The following is a 21,350-nucleotide window of genomic DNA, read 5'->3' on the forward strand; positions in this document are numbered from 1 at the left end:
GCTCTTGTCGGTGGAGTAACCGCCATTCCTCTCTTCTTCCCGCCAAAACCTTCACCTCCCGATACGACACGACCTGCACCTTCTCTTTTATTTGTTTCATAAATGTTATCCTAGGTCTACCCCTTCTTCTCATTATTAGTGTTTTATAGTATTATTGTAGTATATTTGTTTTGTATGTTGTGTGCAATAAAGTATACTTGTATTGTATTGTATTGTATCATCATGGACCCGGTAAGGGCACAGCAACTGGTAGAGAGGACAACATACTTAATTATTAGTCAGTGATACAATTTATATTTTGAATTTATACTACTTACTTATGTTTTAAAAATATTATTGCACTTATATTTTAAGTATTGTTTTATATGTTTACTATGATTTAATTTATAAAATGTTATTAAGAATATTCATTTTAATTTATCATTTGTAAGTACAACTTGCAGGTTAGAAATTGAAGAGAATTCCCTCCATCAATAAGTCACGTCAAAAAAGTTTGAAGAATTTCCATCAAAGGTTCGTTCTGCTTTCCGAAGTAGAATAAACAGCTCACTTGTGTGTGTGTGAGAGAGAGTTTTATTGATGTGAGGGGCGAACTTAAAATATATGTAATGCTGCTTATCCATAAAATGAAACTGGTGACTTTTTACTAACAGTTCAAAAGTGACAAATACATAATAGTATAATATATGTAACACGTTTTGCATCAAAGTGTTGGAGATGCAAACAATACTTATAAAAGCAATCAAAAGTAAGTAAGTACCTAAACAAAGTGAAATAGATTATGTATACAACCTTCATTAAAACTAATGACTTTCGTAGTAGCATGCATACAAAACATTATTAAAACAATGTCATCAATCTTAAATTGAGATTCAAGTGATAATAAAATCAGAAATTCTAGTAAACAACATGTTTTTGTTTTCTTACATTGGCACTGTTCAGCTTATAGCCCAATGCTCCTACAGGCCGATTTTTATCATTGTTCAATGTCATGATTACTGAACATCCAGATATTGACATATTTTGTAGTACATTCAACTTGTTTATGCAAATTACCATTTTGTTAATTAAGCTCAACGTAAGTTTGTATTATTTCTTACAATAGTTACCCATGTTTGTGATTTGAAACTTCAAGTTTACTGTACGCAATGGATTGTTCCGCTAGAACAGTAGTAAAACTGTTTTTAAATACAATACAATAGAAAAACGCTTAATTGCACATATAAACACTAAAAACAATTACAAATGTGACAAGAGAAATACAATCGGTGGCCTTATTGATAAATAGAAATTTCTTCCAGGCAACCTTGGGCAGGCAACCTTTATACGCATATAAAGGCTATTTAAGCCTATCTACTTACTTCAATCAACCGTACAGCTTTACGGGATAAAATTGTACTATATGAATACTCTATATCTTCAAATAGCAGTAAAAGGTTTGAAGTGTCCAATTGTGCTATTTCAAACCTTTTTTATATTTAGCACAGAACTACTGTTATCTTTTTGCCTTTGATTTTGATCTAAGGCTGACCACAATTTAGAAAGGCCTAGACAACTAGGCTAGAAAAATGACTCATGTATTTTCTGAAGTAAATGATATGTAATTATGTTTGCTGATAAATCAGCAATCATTATCATTATCAGTACAATATTTTTCATAGAAATCAGAAAAAATATATATTAATAACTACAATACAATACAATGAAATGCAATGCAATAAACTAAATTAAACAATTATAACCAGGTAGGCCTGTTGTACATCGGCTGCCTAACTGCATAGGTAGTAGTATTGCATTCTCTTCTAAGCAACCTTTAGGTGTAGGTAATGTATTTAATAAAAGCATAGCGATAGATAGGCAGTGCAAAAAAATAAACGAATTTGTTACGTTCTAAAGGAACAAACAGCTGTGAACTTTATTAAATTCATGAAGTTTCGTATTAATATCTAACAATATTGAAGGAGTGAATTGTTGTACTTTATTATATCAAAACGCTCGTATATGTATATGTATGTACATATATCATAATAATATAAATAAAAAATAAAGTTTAAAAACCGACTACGTAAAAATCATGTTTGACTTTGCTTATCGCGGCATACAACCATGACTATCTTCTAAATATCACTATTTAGAAGAATTTCAGAGAAATAGCTATTCTGTTTCATACTTTTTGGTTAATTTTTCCATAGTCAGGTTTTAGATGTTAAACTTCATTTTTTTTGTTCGCGTATTTTGCTTCCTAGATTGTAGCTCTTAAGATCTCAAAATACGGTCTGGATTAGGCATTCACATCCTGACATAAAATACTGTTTCTATTCTTACTATAGTATTTCTACTTACAATATCAAGCACTTTACTTACTTATACTTAAAAACTTACCGTAGGCGTATGTAAAAGGGTACTTCAAACTCGTCTTACAAATGTGCGAAAAGAGTACAGTATTAAAGTAGGTGGGTTGATTCGGTATGTAAAGGAAAAATACGTTACGCTAATTAAAAAACCATTTATATAAATCGCCTTATTTCTCTAGTTTTAGCTCTTAAATCAGTAAGATGGTCTTTATTTTACCTTAATGTGACTTCTAAAGGTAGCCTGTTTACCCAAATAAAGAAAACATTATTAGGGGATATAACTCTAAAATGAATCGTCTTCTTCTTCAGACATTCTGAACTAATTATCTTATGTACTTAAGTCTGAACTTCTTCCGGACCTGTCAATTAGTATGTGAAAAACGGGATAACAGGACCTAGTAAGTCTCAACTTCTTCCACCCATTAGGAACATCCATTATACATACTAGGATAAAGAATCTTGAAAATAAATAATCACAAATATTTTTAAATTCAGAATCCAATTCCAATCGAACGTTCGACAATGCTACTTAATTGACGCCGCCACCGTAGCGAGATGAGTTTCAAACACAAAGAATCGGAGAAATTACTCCCCAGTTCAAATATCTTTGAAAATTCATAGCTCCTTTCTCATTCCTCATTTGACGACACCAGAATAAATAGTGCTATTTGTATGCAAACAACGTTATCATGATCAGTTCTCGCGTATCTAACTTTTCTAGTGATTAAACTGTAATATTGTTGCTATAAGTTCGTAACAGCCCCCGTGGTCTAGTGGTTAAAGCGTTAGGCTCACGATCTGGAGGTCCGGGTTCGATTCCCGATGGGGACATTGTCGAAATCACTTGTTTGGTAAGGACTTTTCAGGCTTGAATCACCTGATTGTCCGAAAAAGTAAGATGATTCTGTGCTTGGGAGGGCACGTTAAGCCGTTAGTCCCAGCTATTAGCCGTAAAAAAACACCTCCACCAACCCGCATTGGAGCAGCGTGGTGGAGTATGCTCCATACCCCCTTCGGTTGATTGAGGGGAGGCCTGTGCCCAGCAGTGGGACGTATACAGGCTGTTTATGTTATGTTAAGTTTGTAACATTGTAACTGAACACAAAACCTGCTGCACCCAAATAAGATCAAGTCTATTTCTCATTGGAAATAGACTTGATCTTTCCAATCACGGAATTCGACTTACCACGATCCTGAAACACCACTTCTTCTCCTCTTATCAAACCTTTATGCATGCTCGCCGATTTACTACTCTTGGTCTTTCTTTAAAACATCCCGCACACCCAAATATAAAAATAAGCAATTATATTTTCTATTCAAATAACAAAAAGAAAAAACAAAACCAATATTCTGTTCATTGTGAGTTGAATGCGTTTTTCAAGAATCATAAATATTCTTATTAATAGAGCTGTTGTAGATACTTCATTTGATTTGTTCAATAATAACATTTTTTAGCCTAGAACTCTCTGTCTAAATTAGCATATTATGATTGCTAATTTTCCACATGAGACCACAACCTAAAGTGGAAATTGGAATTAATTGCTGAATGTTTGGCGTTTCGTTCAAGAGGGATTGCGACTTCCAAACAAATGGGAATCGTTGCCAAATCAAAGCGTTTGTTAGATTTATGAATATACATTTATTGAATAGGTCATATTTCAAAGATCAACCGGTATATTATATATGAAATGGACAGTATATTGAAACGTTAAAGGCAATTTTACTATAGCCAAGTATATACAGTAAACTGAAGCGCTGACCCAGACAAGATTACTTTTCCAAACTTATTATTCACGGTCCAGAACACTCACTCACACTCTATTATACTGCAAGATTCTTTGCTCCTTAAACAAAATGAAGAATCCTCCAAGCGTTTATATAATAGAAGAATAATTCTTTTAAAAGATGCGGTTTGCATATGTAATGGTTTCCGCAACTTAGTTTTCGTTCCCATAAAATACTTTGGATCTATCGTTGTAAGTGTCTTTTTTCAACGATTACTTATATAAAAATAAATGAAAATGTTATTTTTACGAGTTATCAAACAGTAGTTTGTAATACCTTTCTTATTCAGGACGACAAATATTATAACTTAGAGGCCCTATTTTAGGTTGCGATTCCAAAAAAAGTATGCAATTGTATAATGAGTACCTCACCTTGCCAGCAACTGAGTAATTTCCCGTTCGTGGTGCACCATGGTGATCTAGTTTGATAGAGCCTTAATACACGGAAGAATATACTATAAGCACGTACCTATTACTACACTACACTACAACTACTTCAATACACTACAATTTTACAAAAACAATTCTACTATCAATTCAATCCAAATTCAATTCTATTTTATTCTACAATTGTATACTACTTACAATTACGTACTTAAAATTTTAAAATAAGTACGTACTAAGTCGATACCTATTTAGGTACATTTTTCTTAGATCTCGTATACGAGGATGTCGCTCAGAGCGGAGCGTTGAGTGGTGCGCGGTAAATTCAAATATTATATAAATTCAATTTGTTTTGCAGGCCGGTGAGTCTTCAAAAATAAGTACTATTCTTTTAAAAGTATATATTTTTTTAAGTACACAGGATTCGTAATAAACAGGATATTAAATATTCTTAATGTACAGTTTATAAATAAAGCAGATAAATTATCTATAAAGTTTTTTTTTTTAATTTGAATCCTTAACTTCTATAGTTTAGAAAAAAAATAAAAGTGTTGTACTTAGTTTTGCAGATCGATCGTATACACCTGTGTATTGCGGTGATTTATAAAAGCGTTCAAGCAAACGCGTTGTCACGCGCGATTACTTTGATTGATTAATATCTCACGCGCCGCAGCTCAATGGCCCCCGCTGCACAAAAAAATGTTTATTTTGCATACTGTAAAAAATAATTAAGGAGTGTATTAAAAGAAAGTTATCAATTATTATGTGTGGGATAGGTTCTGGTTTCGAAAAGTGATGTTTTTTGTTGGCTGTGACTAGAATATTTTAATATTAACATGAAATTGTATAAAGGTATCACATCTTAGGTATGCAAGTCAGTTTCATCCACCGAATAAGAATAATTTATTATTTCTTTATTTTTTATACACTATTTTATTTTATTATTTAATCACGTGTCTAGAGAAATTGTCTTCTTTTTTACATACTTACTATTCGTACCTAATATTCTATTTTGAACAGGTACGTGGCCATAGTGAAGCCGCTGCAGCACCGACTGAGCCGCCGCGTCGCCCGCGCAGCGCTCTTCAGCGTGTGGTGCGCAAGCGCACTGCTTGCCTTACCTAGTCTGCTGTACTCTGACACGTATAAGAAGAAGTAAGTATTATTATTTATTTATTATAACAACATCCATTTGTTGTTAGTATTTGCTTAAGGCTATGTTAGTAGAGTAAAACTAAAGGCCATCAGTGTTTAGGCCGCTCTATCAGCAATAGCCTTTAGAAGAGAGTTGCTGATATCCCGTATCCGTATTATACATAGGTACATACATAAACTCACGCCTGCAATCCCAAATGGGATGTACTATGTGTGTGTCTTCGTATTTTGACTTGGACAGGGCCCACATCAAAATACGAAGTCATTAAAATGATACAATGAACAGTGTGGTTACGGTGATCACAAGATCTGAAAACCCACAATCTTAAATCTTCTTAAAAAGCAATATTGCTCTTTGACATTTTGTTGACATTGCGCACTTACTTTTATATTTCAAATGGCCTTTTTAGACCGTCCGCCAATCACCATCATGTTATAAATGATATATTTCATCAGCAATCGGTTATTATGACATGCCCGGGGAGATAAGCAGCTGAACGCCTTCTATGTTTTCAATCGCTCCCAGGCCAACTCAGTATAATCTTCGCATTTCTTTTTTTTTTCTTCTTTTATTTAGTCTCTTTTGTAACTATTTTATTTATTTTAGTGCAATAAAGTATATTTGTATTTTCTTTTTGTATTGTTGGCGTCAGATCTGGCAACCAGTGTTGGCTAGGTTTGTTGATTACTTACTTTAGATTTTTTATATTATTATAATTCTGTACCTACTTTTACTCTTTATTATACATTAATACTGAGTTGTAGGGCTAACATGCGCAACGTGATAAAATTTTGTCACAGTCATTTTATCGATTCTGAAGATATAATTGAGTCGTTTTGTCGATTGGTGCTAATATGTGAACCCAAACAAGTCATGTCGTTCTGTCAAAATACGAACAAAATCACGTGACACACATGTTAGGGGAAAAAAAAGGTCATCTTTAATTTCGCCCTCTCATATAATGGCTGTACCATTAAATTTGTATTAGTGCGCTAAGGCATATAGAAATATACAGTTTGTATCGTTTGGTGCTAAAGCAGCATTTCTGTCAGGCACCTTTGGGAACGGAAAAAAAAATAAAAAAAAGCGCTGTCACTAGCACTTGATGCGTAGCCTTATCTGTATAAAATTATTATATCACGTACCATATTAGAATTTCAAATATGAATCTAGATACAGGACACGTGCATAAGACTTTCTATCAAGTTCAATGCTTTACCAAGAAACGTCTAGAAAAGTGGGAACTCAAGTTCATCCAGAAATCACATATTATAATAATGTATAATAGAAAACTAAAACCCTTCATTTCGGCTTTGTCGCAGTCGGGTAAAAATAAAAAGTATTTTTTAGATATATGTATAATTAAATACCTATTTAAGACGTGATATTTGTTATTATTTTAAGTAAGTATCTACGTCACACATTTGTTAAGACCTTAAACATAAGCATATTAAATTACAAAATTAAATACCAATATAAAATTCAATACCTAATACGTCACTCCGGGAGACTCCTTTGAAAAGATAAATTAAAAGCAGTGAAGTGTTAAGACTAGGTAAGTAAGTACGTAGATATTACGAATTTGATTAAAACATAAACATCCTTTGTAGAGTCATATTACTAGGATCAGGACTTTAAATTTGGAATCCAAACCGGTACCTTTGGTTTAGCGATGTCTGGTCATTACACCATTGAGATGGTCTTCACACACACAATCAGTGAAACAGTGATATGTCGTTCCCGGGATGTTCCCAAAATGGTCATAGTAAAATGATGCCTGCTTTTCTTTCAAATTGATCTTTCTTGTACTCTGATCAGGTCCCCGATACCGACCCCGCCGGCATGGTCGACAATTTCCCTCATTCAGCGCTTATCGCTATCGACCCACTAGGGTCGATTAATTCTTTCAAATATTTTTCCTCTCAGACGACGCCCTGAGCCGAGGTTCGCGCCCAACTGGGCACCCTCAGGCCTGTTTTCTTAAACGTTGTACCGGGTGAGAGCCTTCAGCGCTCCCCATTTGTCCGGCCAAGTAGTTAATGCCATCTGCGGCAAATCTACAATAAGTCACGTCAAAAAAAAAATTTACTCTGATCCTAAAGTCTAGGTAATAAAGCTATTTTTACATAACTTTTGCGCCTTTTACTGCGCGGAATGTTCCCAAACGGCACATCAATGCTATGTGGTTGAGAAACCTGGCCACAGTTCCAAGTAACACGTCTTGACACTTCATAATCCGATGTAACCTACTACAGGAGCTCTGCAATATCCGATAATAGTGTCTGGCCCCTGTGACACGGTACACGCTATCTAAGTTGACGCGACGATATTAACGAAAAATTCGCTTGAACCGAATGAAGACTTGGTGGTGTAAATACTAGTTATATGATCGACCAGGCTTGATATAAGCTGCGGGTTCAAGACCCATCAGAGCTAAGCTTTCCGATTTAATTTTCTCTTTGTGAGTTTCCTTAAGCACGTGTGAGTGTAATACCTATAAAAAAAATCGTTGGTGTGTTTTCGAAACACCATAACCTTGGAATTTCAAGGCTGCAGTGAATAAGTAATTGCTTATAAGAAACGTCAAAACGAAAGTTTTCTTTGGAGATTGTATGGAAATACTGTACTGTGACGTCATCAATAAAATCGGTCAAACGTCGTACTCATTGTTACTTAATTCGTAATTAAAATTCGAAAATAAGTCAAAAGGCAAAACGAGATTGATTTTTGAACATCATAAGCTGGCTTCTATTTCCAGATTAGTATTTTATCTTTTTTTTCCCAGTCAAATACCCTGTTGTAAGCAAAAGACTCACATTAGTAGGCCTTATAACTAACAACAGATGCGATTTAAGTTTGGCGGTTAATAGAAACGCGAAATCAATCCGCACTGGGCCCGCGTGATGGTTTAAGGCCCGATCTCCCTATCCATCCATAGGGAAGGCCCGTGCCCCAGCAGTGGGGACGTTAATGGGCTGATGATGTTGATGCGTGCAATACCGCAGGGAACAGGTATTTTCTACATAGATAAACATGCAGCACCTAATAACCGAAGCTCGCAATGTCGCTGGGACAGGTAATTCCCTAGTTGTAATCTAGAACAAGATTAGCTCTAGCAATGTGGTATTTATAGTATTTCGCAGAATTGCTGTCTACAAAGGTTCTATTTATATCCATGCTTTTCGGTAACGGACTCTGTGGTCCAATGGTTGAGCGTTGGGCTCAAGTTCCGGAGGTCCCGGATATCACAAAAATCACCTTGGGATCCCTAGTTTGGTTAGGACATTTCAGGCTGATCACCTGATTGTCCGAAAGTACTTCGGAAGGCACTTTAAGACGTTGGTCCCAGTTACTACTTACAGATATAAGTATGTGGTCGTTACATGAGCCATATCAGGGGCCTTTGGCGGCTCAATAATAACGCTGACACCAGGGTTGTTGGGGTTGGTAACCCACCTCTTAACCCACACGATAGAAGAAGGTACGGAAAAAAAACTTAAGGCTTTTAGCAAATAAAGAGATTATTATTAAGCACACAAATAAGGACACACGTACACGTGCACGTTAGTACACGTATAAGGGTTGGAGGTGGAGACACTGGAGCTGGCTTTTTCCTCGCGCAGCGTATTTCACTTGCGGTCCAGAGAGGTAACGCTGCAAGCATAATGGGTACGTTCGGGCGGGGCTCGCTTTCCGGAGGGCTTTTTGACGCCCGATATGTTTTTTTTTATATATTTGTGTATGTTTTTTTAATTTGACTATGTTATGTATTTTATTAACATTGTAACTATAAAGAAATTTATACTACTATAATATATTTACATTTAACAGCATACGTTTATGTGTAATAAATTCTATGTAGCCGTATTTAGGTTATTACAGACGGTTGTTGTAATTGACGTATTGTAAACGACGAGTTGGTCACCGCCGCCACACGCTACATATAAAATACGAAGAGAAAGACCTAATTTTTAAAATTCTTGATTATTTAGTATTGTATTCGGGAAATACGTAATTTGTATTCCGTTTGCGATGGGAGTGAAATTAACGCCTTTGTGTCCCTATCTTAGTAAATGCATTTCTTTCCTCGAAACCTTCCAAGGATTTGCTCGAACAATGTTGAGTGTAAGACTTGTAAGGTGAAAACCGTTTGGTCCCGTAAATACTTGATTCCCCAGGCATCATCCCTTTTTTCACAGGGTCCGCTTACCTAACCTGAAGATTTGACAGGCCCGGTTTTTTAAGAAGCGACTGCCTGTCTGACCTTCCAACCTAAGAAGGGAGAACAAGCCCAATACAGATTATGCCACACCTCCGAAAATGCATTTATCGGGAATGTGGGTTCTCTCACGATGTTTTTCTTCACCGTTGAGCACGTCATAATCATTAATAATCCAGCCAAATATGAATTCGAAAACAAATTCGACAATCATTGGTTTAAGCATGTGCTGGATTCGAACCTGCGACATCAAAGTGAGAGGCAAGCATTTTACCAATTGGGTTACCACGGCTTAGTAATAGGTAATTGATAGATGGACATGAATTGTGGCCGATGTCTGCTGAATAAACAGTTAGCCCAGCGTAAATTGAACGAGACAGCTGAATACTTGGTAATTGTCTTTGAACTATTTAATAACAACTATTACTTTCTCCAAGAACGTTAGTGGTATTAATAATAAACGATTGAACTTCCTAAGTCTTTCCAATACAATAAAGCTTGGCGATTGATTATCCATAAGATAGAAGTTTTATATGGTCAAGAAAGTCTTCGACAAATTGAATTTTCATGGGTCAAGTTCCGTCATAATCGATGCCGTGAATTAAAAAAAAAACATAAACTTCAATCGCTTGGGGATAATACTTATTATTCAGTGATTCAATTCTAATAACGATGATAAACATAAACATAAAATTCAATGGTGCATAGACAAATTCATAAACTTGTTTCACCTTCAGTTTGCCTGGCAGAAATTGCTGTTTAGTAATAAGGTTGCCTATTGTGCTTATTTATTCGTCAGTTACTACATATCTTGAGTTTATGTTTTTGTGCAATAAAGAATTATTGATTGATTGACTGACTGATAGACATTTTCTAGGTAAGCATGCCCCATTCTCGACCACAACGTCGCTTAACATTAGGTGGAAAGCATAATAAATCATTAAAAAATAAGCACGTTGAGACGTAGACGCCGCATTTATTACTCAAACTTATGTCAATCACAGAGGATGCGTTATGCCTCGTGTGTTTTGGCCCTTACTACGTTTATTTAGTGTGTTTAGCAAACTTTTATCGTTGCTATAATGTGTTACGTTATCATTGCTACGCCGTAGCGCGTAGCAGTTTCATGGCAAAGCTAATATTATACAAAATACTTTGTTTGTAGAAAACCAATACACTATTATAGGTGATTGGAGCCTCCTTTTAAGCGTAGCGCTTGTATCAGGAGACTCCGCTCTTCCCGAAAAACACATTGAACTACAAATAAGTAAAATAAACAACCAAAAGTAACTTACATACTATAGGTAACAAATGCGTGAAAAAAATATAGGTGACAGAATGAGATATAATAACATTGTAGCTGTATTTTTAAAATATAATTTTCGATATAGAAGTGTCGTGTTTATTATCCGTAGTTTAATAACAACCGCGTGAAAGCTCAATATGTAAATTCCATCCCCAATACTCTGATATGCAAAGTGAACTGATTTTAGTGGTTTGTGTTGTTGCAGGTACATCAACGGTGAGAGGGAAATTTGTTTTATAAAGTGGCCTGACGGGAGCTATCCTACATCGAGGACGGATTACTGGTGAGTAAATCTTTGCTTACTGTCAGTGGAATAACAGTATTTAAAATGAGAAGTATTCTAGTTCTTTCTTCAGCTCTATATATTATATTAAATTATTTCAGCTTTCCCACAAAACTTTTTATTGCTTAGTCCCTTCTGCTTTATTTGCAGTTATTATGTCATGCAGAATTAACTATACCATGACATTGAGACATTTTGTCCAAACGTAGCCAATCTAATTAAATCTGTTTATGTATCGTTTACAGTTTGAAGAAATCATTATTAATATTAAATGAAATGCGGAAGTAAGTTTGTATACATGTCGTTAAGGTTATAGAACATTCCAAAAAAAAAAATACAAACACGCACGCACAAACGCATTTCTGCGTATTGTATGGGGTGAGAAAAAAACCATAATGGGTAAATAACGATTGTTGTACTATACTGCTTGTCATCCCGCGCGTCATGCGAATTTCAATAAAGCTAAGGGTTAGATCCAGCATGACATGGGTTTAGATTCTGTCACTGTCGCTAACCTCCTATTTCTATTACACAAGCTTTGGGGGAGCCTCCACACCCCATTTGGAATGTAATAATCATCATTTTAATTCCAATCTTCTTCCGTGTGGGTTGTGAGGTGAATTACCAACCTCATCAACCCTGGTGTCAGGGTTACTATTGAGCCGCCAAAATCCCCTGACATGACTCATGTAACGACTACTCACTTACATCAGTAATTAGTAATCGGGACCAACGGCTTAACGTTAACGTGCCTTCCGAAGCACCGATCATCTTACTTTCGAATAATCAGGTGATGAGCATGTAATGTCCTAACCAAACTAGGGATCACAAAATGATTTGTGTGATATGTTCCCAACGCGATTTGAACCCGGGACCTCCGGATCGTGAGCTCAACGCTCCAACCACTGGGCCACGGAGGCCGTGAGCCAATGCTACGGTATAAATAAATAACGTTTGTTACAGCTACAACATAGTGTTCCTAGCCGTGACGTATGTGGCCCCTATGTCGGTGATGGTGTGGGCCTATGCCCGGATGAGTGCGGCGCTGCGAGGCCGGGCCATTGGGGAGTGCACGCATCATCAGATGCAGGTCGTCAGAGCCAAGCGAAAGGTCAGTTTCATATTTTATACAGGGCGTTAGTAACGTCGTAACGAATACCGAGGGGGATGATTAATAAATAAAAAAAGAAAAAAACAATGTAATAATGTTTTTTTCTTTCTTACTTTCTTTGATTCAGACCATGATTCTGAGTTGATATCAAGAGGATTTTTCCGTCGCGAAATTCATAAGTTTTTTGTTTTGTTTTTTTTTTTAATTATTTTCAATTCTATATTTATGCGATGGAAAATTTCACTTGACATTAACTCAGAATAATGAGTTGAATCATCTCCCTCAGTATTTGTTACGATGACATTTACATCCCATACAATTACGTACAGGTGAGTGTTATTGACATCGTAACAAATACTGAGGAGGATGATTCAGACCATAATTCTGAGTTAATATCAAGTGGAATTTCCTGTCGAAAAAGTAAAGAAATTTTAGTGTCTTCGTTAATTATTTTGAGTTCCATAATTTTACGACGGAAAATTCTATTTGATATCAACTCAGAATGATGTTCTGAATCATCCTTCAAAGTTTTCGTTACGATATCACTAACACCCTTTTTATAGCTGGTCCACCATAAGCCGCTGAAAGAAAACTTGCAGTCAGTTTTGGTATGAAATCCTAAGTTAGATATCATGAACCACACAGTGATAAAGAGAAAATTAAATCGAAAAAAATGACAAAGGCTACGGGCCTCACGTCCCGTCCGAGTCACATGTCTTTGATTTAATTTTATTTTTGTAAGTTTCCCAGGTGATTGGGTATCCTCACCCATATATCGTCCATATCACCCATTTAACTTGTTAAGAGGACACAGTTCTTTGGTCGTTTTTACGCCATTTCCGGGAAAATAAGCAGCTAAGCGATTTTTTATGTTTTATTTGCTCCTAACTCAGATAAGAAGCAGCTTAATTTTTAATTAATAATTTAGCCGTGTTTCCCTTTTATCTCCGCAGTTAAGACCCTGATATTGCGATTTAAAAAATAATCTGGGGTGGCTCATTTCATTTGCCCAGAAATGTTTGAAGAGTTTCATATTAAATTTATGTTGTTTTAAGTTAAAATTAAGTTTAAATTTATGTTCCTTGTGGCTCGCACAATTAAGGAAATATTAACAGTAAACCTCAAAATCCGTCCCTCCGTCCCTCCGTCCCTTCCATCCGTCTCTTTGAAATCCGTCCGTGCGTCTTGAATCTCGTAGACAGGCATGAAATAATGATTTCATTACTAAGTAGAAAGGTCATCGCTCTCCTTTGAAACAATATTGAAACCAAAAGTACCGATGAGTGAAAAGTTTGCCACAACACTTAATCCCTGTGACCGTTACATTAGCTTTTATTAGACTTTGAAAGTTTCTATTCTCAAACTCCCAAAATGAATAATGTCCTGTCTAATAATATACATTTAAAACCACTTATAATGTAAGTTTATCGAGTGTTCTATCTATACAATATACTTACGTTATTGCTATACTAAATAATACCCCCAAGGGCCCGTAGACAAAAAACAAACACAAATACAGGCAGATCGAAAACAAATATGCCTATTTATACATATTGCCAAGCTGTGTTGTCAAACACAGGACATAAGAGGATAGGTACCTAAAATAGAAAGAACCCGAAATAAAGTTTGGTTCACTTTCAAGTTGTTTTGAACCAGACTTGCTTTCTATAACACATACCTACTCAGAACACCCGGCTGTATGGTACTGGATCTACTACTGAAACAATTACCATTTTACGACTTGTCGTGAACCAAAATTTGGATTCACTGGCTACATGTAAGCCATTTGAGCCCAGTCGGAACAACGTTCAACTCTCAATGTGAGATTGCAGGTATGAATCCCAGCACGGGTCTAAACTAACGAATTTAGAATTTGTCTTCGAATTCATCACTCATTCAGCGGTGAAGAAAAACATCGTGAGGAAACCCACGAAAAATTTGTTTCGGAGGTATGTAACCTAAACTGTATTGGGCTGGATTTCCGTTCGGAGGTTGGAACGTCAGACAGGCAGTCGCTTTTGATTAGCGTCAAAATGGCGGTTCCATTTGAATTTTGTGGTTTGATGTACTTAACTCCAACGTCACTGACAACATCGCTCATATACCTCTGACTTATCCCGTAATATATGGAAATAACTTCAGAGAACATTGGTTACTTTGTCTCGCTGCGCGTTGCGCGTTATGAACCCCGGATATCGTTTTTTGAGTAAATGCACTTAATACATCGCTATAAAAGTTTATATTTAAGTACATGGCGAAAAAATTTCTGATATCCATACATAAATCAAAAAACATTATGGCGAAAAATTTTCTGATATCCATACATAAATCAAAAAACATTTTCAAGGCCCCATGTGGGAATCTGCCACCGAAATTAATTGTAGATAAGGCACGCGTTCACTGGGCTGGGCTAACTCCGATTTTCCCGTTTATATTAGAGTCTATATATATTTACTCCTACAAAATTACAATTTGAGAAGCTTCATTTACATTATAACTTAAGCACCTGCTTTAAATATTAGAAGTTGAAGGTGAATAATGCTTTTGCTTTTGGCGAGTTGTCCTGGAATAGCTCTGTGGGGAAACATTTTATGTACCACCCGAATGGTCCCATAAGGAGCGATGACGTCACAACAGACTGTAGCTTAACCAGTTGAAACTACCCGCAAGGGATTGGCGAGAAGAAAGCAAATATTATTTATAAATCGTGTGCTTTGTAAGATGTCTAATCAAAAAACTTATGGGTACTAACCCTACGTTATCATACACATGTAAGGTGCCTTGACGTAAGTTGTTCAAATGAACTATATTTTATATAATACACGGTGTTAGTGACATCGTAACGAATACTGAGAGGGATGTTTCAGACCATGAATCTGAGTTGATATCAAATGGAATTTCCTGTCGGAAAATTCATGACAATTTTAGTGCTCTTTTATATTATCTTCAGTTCCATACTCTTGTATCACTAACACCCTCTTTATTAATTTGTTAAAGAAAAACATATCAAAATGTGTTTTTTTTTAAAAGGTGCTTACGTGGTTTTCACTATAAGGCAACGGTACGGAAAAAGGACTCCTTCCTTCCAGCAAATTTATCTAGCCAAGCTGAAAAAGTGGCACAAGTTGAAGCGACGCAAGTTTTCCTTAATTGCAACCTAAAGGAACATCTGGCTAGAATATACCTTACTAAATAAACTCTGAAACGGTGAATAATTTAAGAGTAACAAAAACTGAGAAATATTTACCAGGGAATCACGGGAACCAGGGAGCACACAAGAAAACACGTCTAAACGCTTCTCGCCGTTTAATCGAAGAGAACTACCTTCATACATAAATAATGAACTAGGACAAATCTACCTACATACATCACACCCTCACACTTAATTGCTAAATATATAACATAACTTGAACTGTAATATTTAAATAAAACGAAACTCTTACACTACTTAATTTTGAAATAGTGTTAACTAAAATCTAGTGTCACAGTGCTTAAATACTAACATTAACATGACTTATATAAAAAAATAATTACTTAGTAGATAACTTTTATTACAACGGTTCTTAGATATCTACATTTAGATTTACAGCCTAGTCTATTTCAAACCCGTATCTTTGTACTGGGCGAAGTTTATCCCTGGGTCTTAGAATCGGTAGTGAGGGGGCCAACGGCGGAGCGGTGGGGGCCCGGCTGATCTGTGAACCTTGAGTGCTCAGCGGGGGCATCTCCTGTGTGGCACTCGCTGGACCAGATGGCTCAGGGGCTGGGTTTGCGTTACTGCCGTCACTCGCAACCAGTTCTTCCGGGGCAGCATCTCGTGTAGGCCACAAAGCAGACCAATTACGTTTAAGTTGATCGACATGCCTTTTAATAGGTGGACCGTGCTCCTGACCAATAACATACGCGCGCGAACCTATCGTTCCTTCTATCCTACCTGGCATCCATTTCTTCCCCCCTGTATAATCTCGAGCCAACACTGGCTCGCCTACCTGAAACCTTCTGTCCGTGCCGCCTGAATATTCGATTTGCTTACGCTGTGCCTGTTGTACTCTATTTTCTACTTGACGTTCTCCTCTTAACAAGTCTAACCTTGACCGTAATGTTCGTCGTTGCAAAAGTACGGCCGGAGACACCCTAGTGGTAGCATGTTCCACGTTCCTATAAGCCATTAAGTATGCCTGTAGTGCCATATCTATGTCCATTCGCTCACGCATAGCCTTCTTCAGGACTCGCTTGCACAGCTTTACAGCACCCTCAGCGGCTCCATTTGAAGATGGGTGATAAATAGGGGAATACGTTAATTTTATACCATTGGTATTCATGAAATCAACGTATTCTTTACTCGAGAATGGCGGCCCATTATCCGACACCACTTCCTTAGGTAATCCAAATCTAGCAAAGGTTTCTCTTAAAACCTTAATGACTGCGGAGGCTGTCGTGCGAGGCATCAAAAATACTTCGAGCCACTTACTTGTCGAGTCGATGAGGACAAAAAAAGTTTTGCCATGAAATGGCCCCAGAAAATCGACATGTAGTCGCGACCACGGCTCCGTCACGTAGGGCCAGGGCTGCGGCGACGCGCGCGCGGGCGCCGCCGCCTCCGCCGCGCATGCGCCGCACTCCCTGCACGTGCGCTCGATGTCCGCGTCGATGCCGGGCCACCACATGACACTGCGAGCTATACTCTTCATCTTCACGATTCCCATGTGGCCTACATGTAATTCCATCAGCATTTTTGTTCTTAATTCTGTTGGTATTACTAGTCTATATCCCCATATAATACAATCTAAATCCAAGTATAATTCTTGCCGGCGAAGGAAGTAAGGTTTCATGTCATTATCATCACAATGACTCGGCCAGCCAGTTTGTATATACATGTAGACTCGTTTTAATATATCATCATTTTTATACGCCCTTTGAACGACGCATTTTGTTACCGGAAGGAAGTCTTGTATGAAATTAATATAAGTAGTTTCCCTAGGCTCACGGCCCGCGTTGCCCACCGGTAGACGCGACAACGCATCCGCTGCATTTCTCGCACTACGCACATACTCTATATCATAATTGTATCCTGCCAGTATGACCGCCCAGCGCTGCAACCTGCTCGCTGCCATCACAGGTATTCCCACCTTGTTTCCGAAAATGGTCACGAGTGGTTTGTGATCGGTACGCAATGTGAATTTCCTACCATAAAGGTATTGGTGAAATTTTCTAATACCATATATAATAGATAAAGCCTCCCGTTCAATCTGAGAATAACCTTTTTCAGCAGAGTTGAGTACCCGTGACGCGTACGCGATAGGACGCTCCCCCTGTGGCGTGACGTGAGATATGACCGCGCCCACGCCCACGCTGCTGGCATCTGTGGTCAGGATCAGCGGCAGCTCAGACGAGTAATGTGCGAGAATCTCACTCGACACTAATATTTTTTTAATTGTCTTAAATGCCTCATCACATTGATTACTCCACGCATAATTAACTCCTTTTTTTAGTAAATTGTACAGCGGGGACAATATTGTACTCAAATTGGGCACGAATTTAGCATAATACATGACTAAGCCCAAGAACGACCGTAGTTCTGAGACATTACTCGGTTTTGGCGCTTGGTTAATAGCACTTATTTTCTCTGGGCATGTAAGAATGCCGTCCTTAGTAATTACAAACCCTAGGTACGTCACAGAATTCGCCAAGAAAGTACATTTTTCATTTTTAATTTTTAAACCGTACTTTTGCAATCGCTCGAATACCTTATGTAATGTCCGTAAGTGTTCCTCATCGTTCTTACCTGTTATAATGACTGTAGTCTAGGAAAACACCTACATTTGGTATACCTGCAAACAGCTGTTCGATTTTTCTTTGAAATATTCCCGGGCTCGAAGCTAAACCGTATATCAAGCGATTATACATAAATAAACCCTTCTGAGTGTTAATGACCGTATATTTTTTTGAGTCATCTAACTCGAACTGTGCGTACGCTTGAGACAGGTCCAGCTTTGTGAATTTCTCCCCACCATGCAATTTAGCTAACAAGTCTTCAACTTATGGTAACGGAAAACGGTCCACCTCTAGACATTTTACGGATTTTTACGGATTTTAAAATCAGCACATACACGTATGCTCCCATCCTTCTTCATGACTGGTACGATCGGTGTGGCCCAGTCGGAGGTGTCGACAGACGTGAGGATGCCGTCCCGCACCATCTGGTCGAGCGCGCGCTCCACCGGCTCACGCAGCGCATACGCCAGCGGGCGCGCGCGCAGGAACACGGGCCGCGCGTCCTCGCGCAGCCGGAACCCCACCGCCCCGCCGGTGTACCGCCCGAGCCCGTCCGCGAACACCTCACAGTATCTGGAACTGAATTCGCTTAACATGAAAACCGGTTTCGTATTATATATTAAATTACAATTAATTGTTTTGATATTAATATCTAGCTCCTTTAACCATTGTCGGCCCAATAAACATGTTTTTCCTTTGTCCACAATGTAAAGATCTAATTGAGCACTCTTATAATTATACATGACGACTGGTGTAATTTTTCCCACAGGTTTTACAATTTCCCCTGTGTAATATCGTAACGTTAAGTCGCTTTCTTGAAGGATACAACGCTGGGTAAACATTTTATCATACAAGTCTTTACTAATGCACGATATTGCACTTCCTGTATCAATTTCCATTGTTACGTAACAACCTTCAATATAAACTACTACAGTATACGGCCCTACCATTTTTAATTTATTACTGTCCATGGAATAGGTATTTACCTCATCACTTTCCTCACTTGCCGCGTCTGGCCATACTACCTCCTCCTCCGCCGTAATGTTGTATACCGGTCCACCCCCTCGCAAATTAGGACACATTCTTTTTAGATGCCCTTGCCTGTTACAAATTCTGCACACATACTGCTGGAACTTGCATGTTTTGGCGTCGTGCTGCCCTCCGCAAGTAATACACTCGCTCTTCGATCTATTTTTATTTGCATTGAAGTGTTTATTGGCACCTGTCGTAAACGCTCGGGAATTGTGACTCATCTGCCGGCCCGGTCCTGCGCTTGTGCTCGCGCCGCCGCCGCCGCTAAACCGACCAGCGTCGTGCGTCACACTTCCACTCCCGCGCACCCCGGAGCCGCTGCCTCGCTCGCGCCTTGCCGCGTGCTGTGCCATCATATGTACCGCCGACGATGACGATGCGCTTGTGACGTCACTAACCCGGTTGGTACGTCCTTCCACTGCCGCCGCATCTGCCTCGGCCGCTTCCATACTTGCTGCCAACTGATACGCCTTATCAAATGTCACATTTTTTTCTGCGAACAATCTTTGCCGTATATTTTCATTCCTTATGCCGCACACGAACTGGTCCCGCATATTTTCAAGTAAACTCGCTGCCGTGAACTGACAATATTTTGTTATTTTTTTTAATTCCGCCACGTAATCCGCTACACTTTCATCTGTCTTTTGTACCCTTTGTCTAAACTTAAATCTTTCCGCTAATAAACTCGGTTCTGGATTAAAATGTTTCGTCATAACCGCCACTAAGTCGTCGTACTTTTTGTTGGCCGGTTTATCGGGTGTACACAAATTGTCCATCAATGCATACGCTTCACTCCCTATAACCGTAATTAAAATCGCGCCTTTTCTATCTGGTTTTACGTCGTTTACAATGAAATATTGTTCCAATCGGTCGATATACAAGGTCCAACTATCCTTCGCAAGGTCAAACGGTTCGACCTTACCGAGCGTCATTGTAATGTCCGATTTGTACCACTTTTGAGCACTTTTCCACTGTCCTCTGATTGCACACGGGGTCTTTTGCACTGTTCGTCGCCACTGAGAAATATTTACCAGGGAATCACGGGAACCAGGGAGCACACAAGAAAACACGTCTAAACGCTTCTCGCCGTTTAATCGAAGAGAACTACCTTCATACATAAATAATGAACTAGGACAAATCTACCTACATACATCACAAAAAACATTGTTTCTGTACTGAGAGACAGCCTTGTTTTAATGTCCCCTTTTTCGAGATTGTTCAAAATCGCTACTATGACCGGTAAAACCAAACTCCGAATATTTTTATAAAAAATATAAAGTAAATACTTACTACAAAAATATTCAAAGATCAAGTGCCATTATTTTTTGCTTGTCCATAGCTAAACCTGTTGTTGAATTGCAACCAGTACCCTCTCTTTTCCTATCCTAATTCAATAGTAAAATAAATATTTTACAAATCGAAAATAAGGTTGAATATTCAAATCTATTTTTGCCTGTAAGAATACTGGCTTTCTGAAAATGATGTGACGACATACAAACTTTATTTGTAAAAAAATTAATGGATGCAGTTACTTTTTCAAAGATTTGATGTTAATTTGGCAAATTATTTCATATTGTACCTTGTAACAATTAAAAAAAGCAAATCTTCATCGCCTATCATCTTCACCATGTCAGAGTTATCAATGGTCTAAAAGGTCCACCGTTCTGTTATAGCCTGTCAGATATGGTTAGCAAAATGGACCGTATGCATGTAACAAAACTAAGCTGTAATATTATTTGAAAAGTTTCAATTGTATATTTATGTAAAATTCACAATATCCTGCAGAGATTTCCCGTTAGTGCTAAACTTGTTAACATCGTATTTGCTACGGAATAATTTAGCGCTTCCGGGGTTAGCGTTTATTTATCTAGTACAGACATATTTTTACCAACTTTTGATATTCCTAAAAGCTGGGAGCTTAAATTTGCATACCTGGAGGAAAGGAA

At 37.8% G+C, this 21,350-nt stretch overlaps 1 protein-coding gene across 1 annotated transcript in view; it reads left to right on the plus strand.

Annotated features, from left to right (window-relative positions):
- LOC126370474 (tachykinin-like peptides receptor 86C) overlaps positions 1–21,350 on the plus strand; it is an 84,244-nt gene that overhangs the window by 40,402 nt on the left and 22,492 nt on the right. Inside the window, exons 5-7 of the mRNA XM_050015346.1 lie at positions 5,543–5,677; positions 11,409–11,486; positions 12,450–12,597. Of these exons, the coding sequence (XP_049871303.1) occupies positions 5,543–5,677; positions 11,409–11,486; positions 12,450–12,597 (361 nt within the window). The remainder of the gene's footprint in view (positions 1–5,542; positions 5,678–11,408; positions 11,487–12,449; positions 12,598–21,350) is intronic.

The sequence above is a fragment of the Pectinophora gossypiella genome, chromosome 10, assembly GCF_024362695.1.
Source record: "Pectinophora gossypiella chromosome 10, ilPecGoss1.1, whole genome shotgun sequence".
Classification (NCBI taxonomy): domain Eukaryota; kingdom Metazoa; phylum Arthropoda; class Insecta; order Lepidoptera; family Gelechiidae; genus Pectinophora; species Pectinophora gossypiella.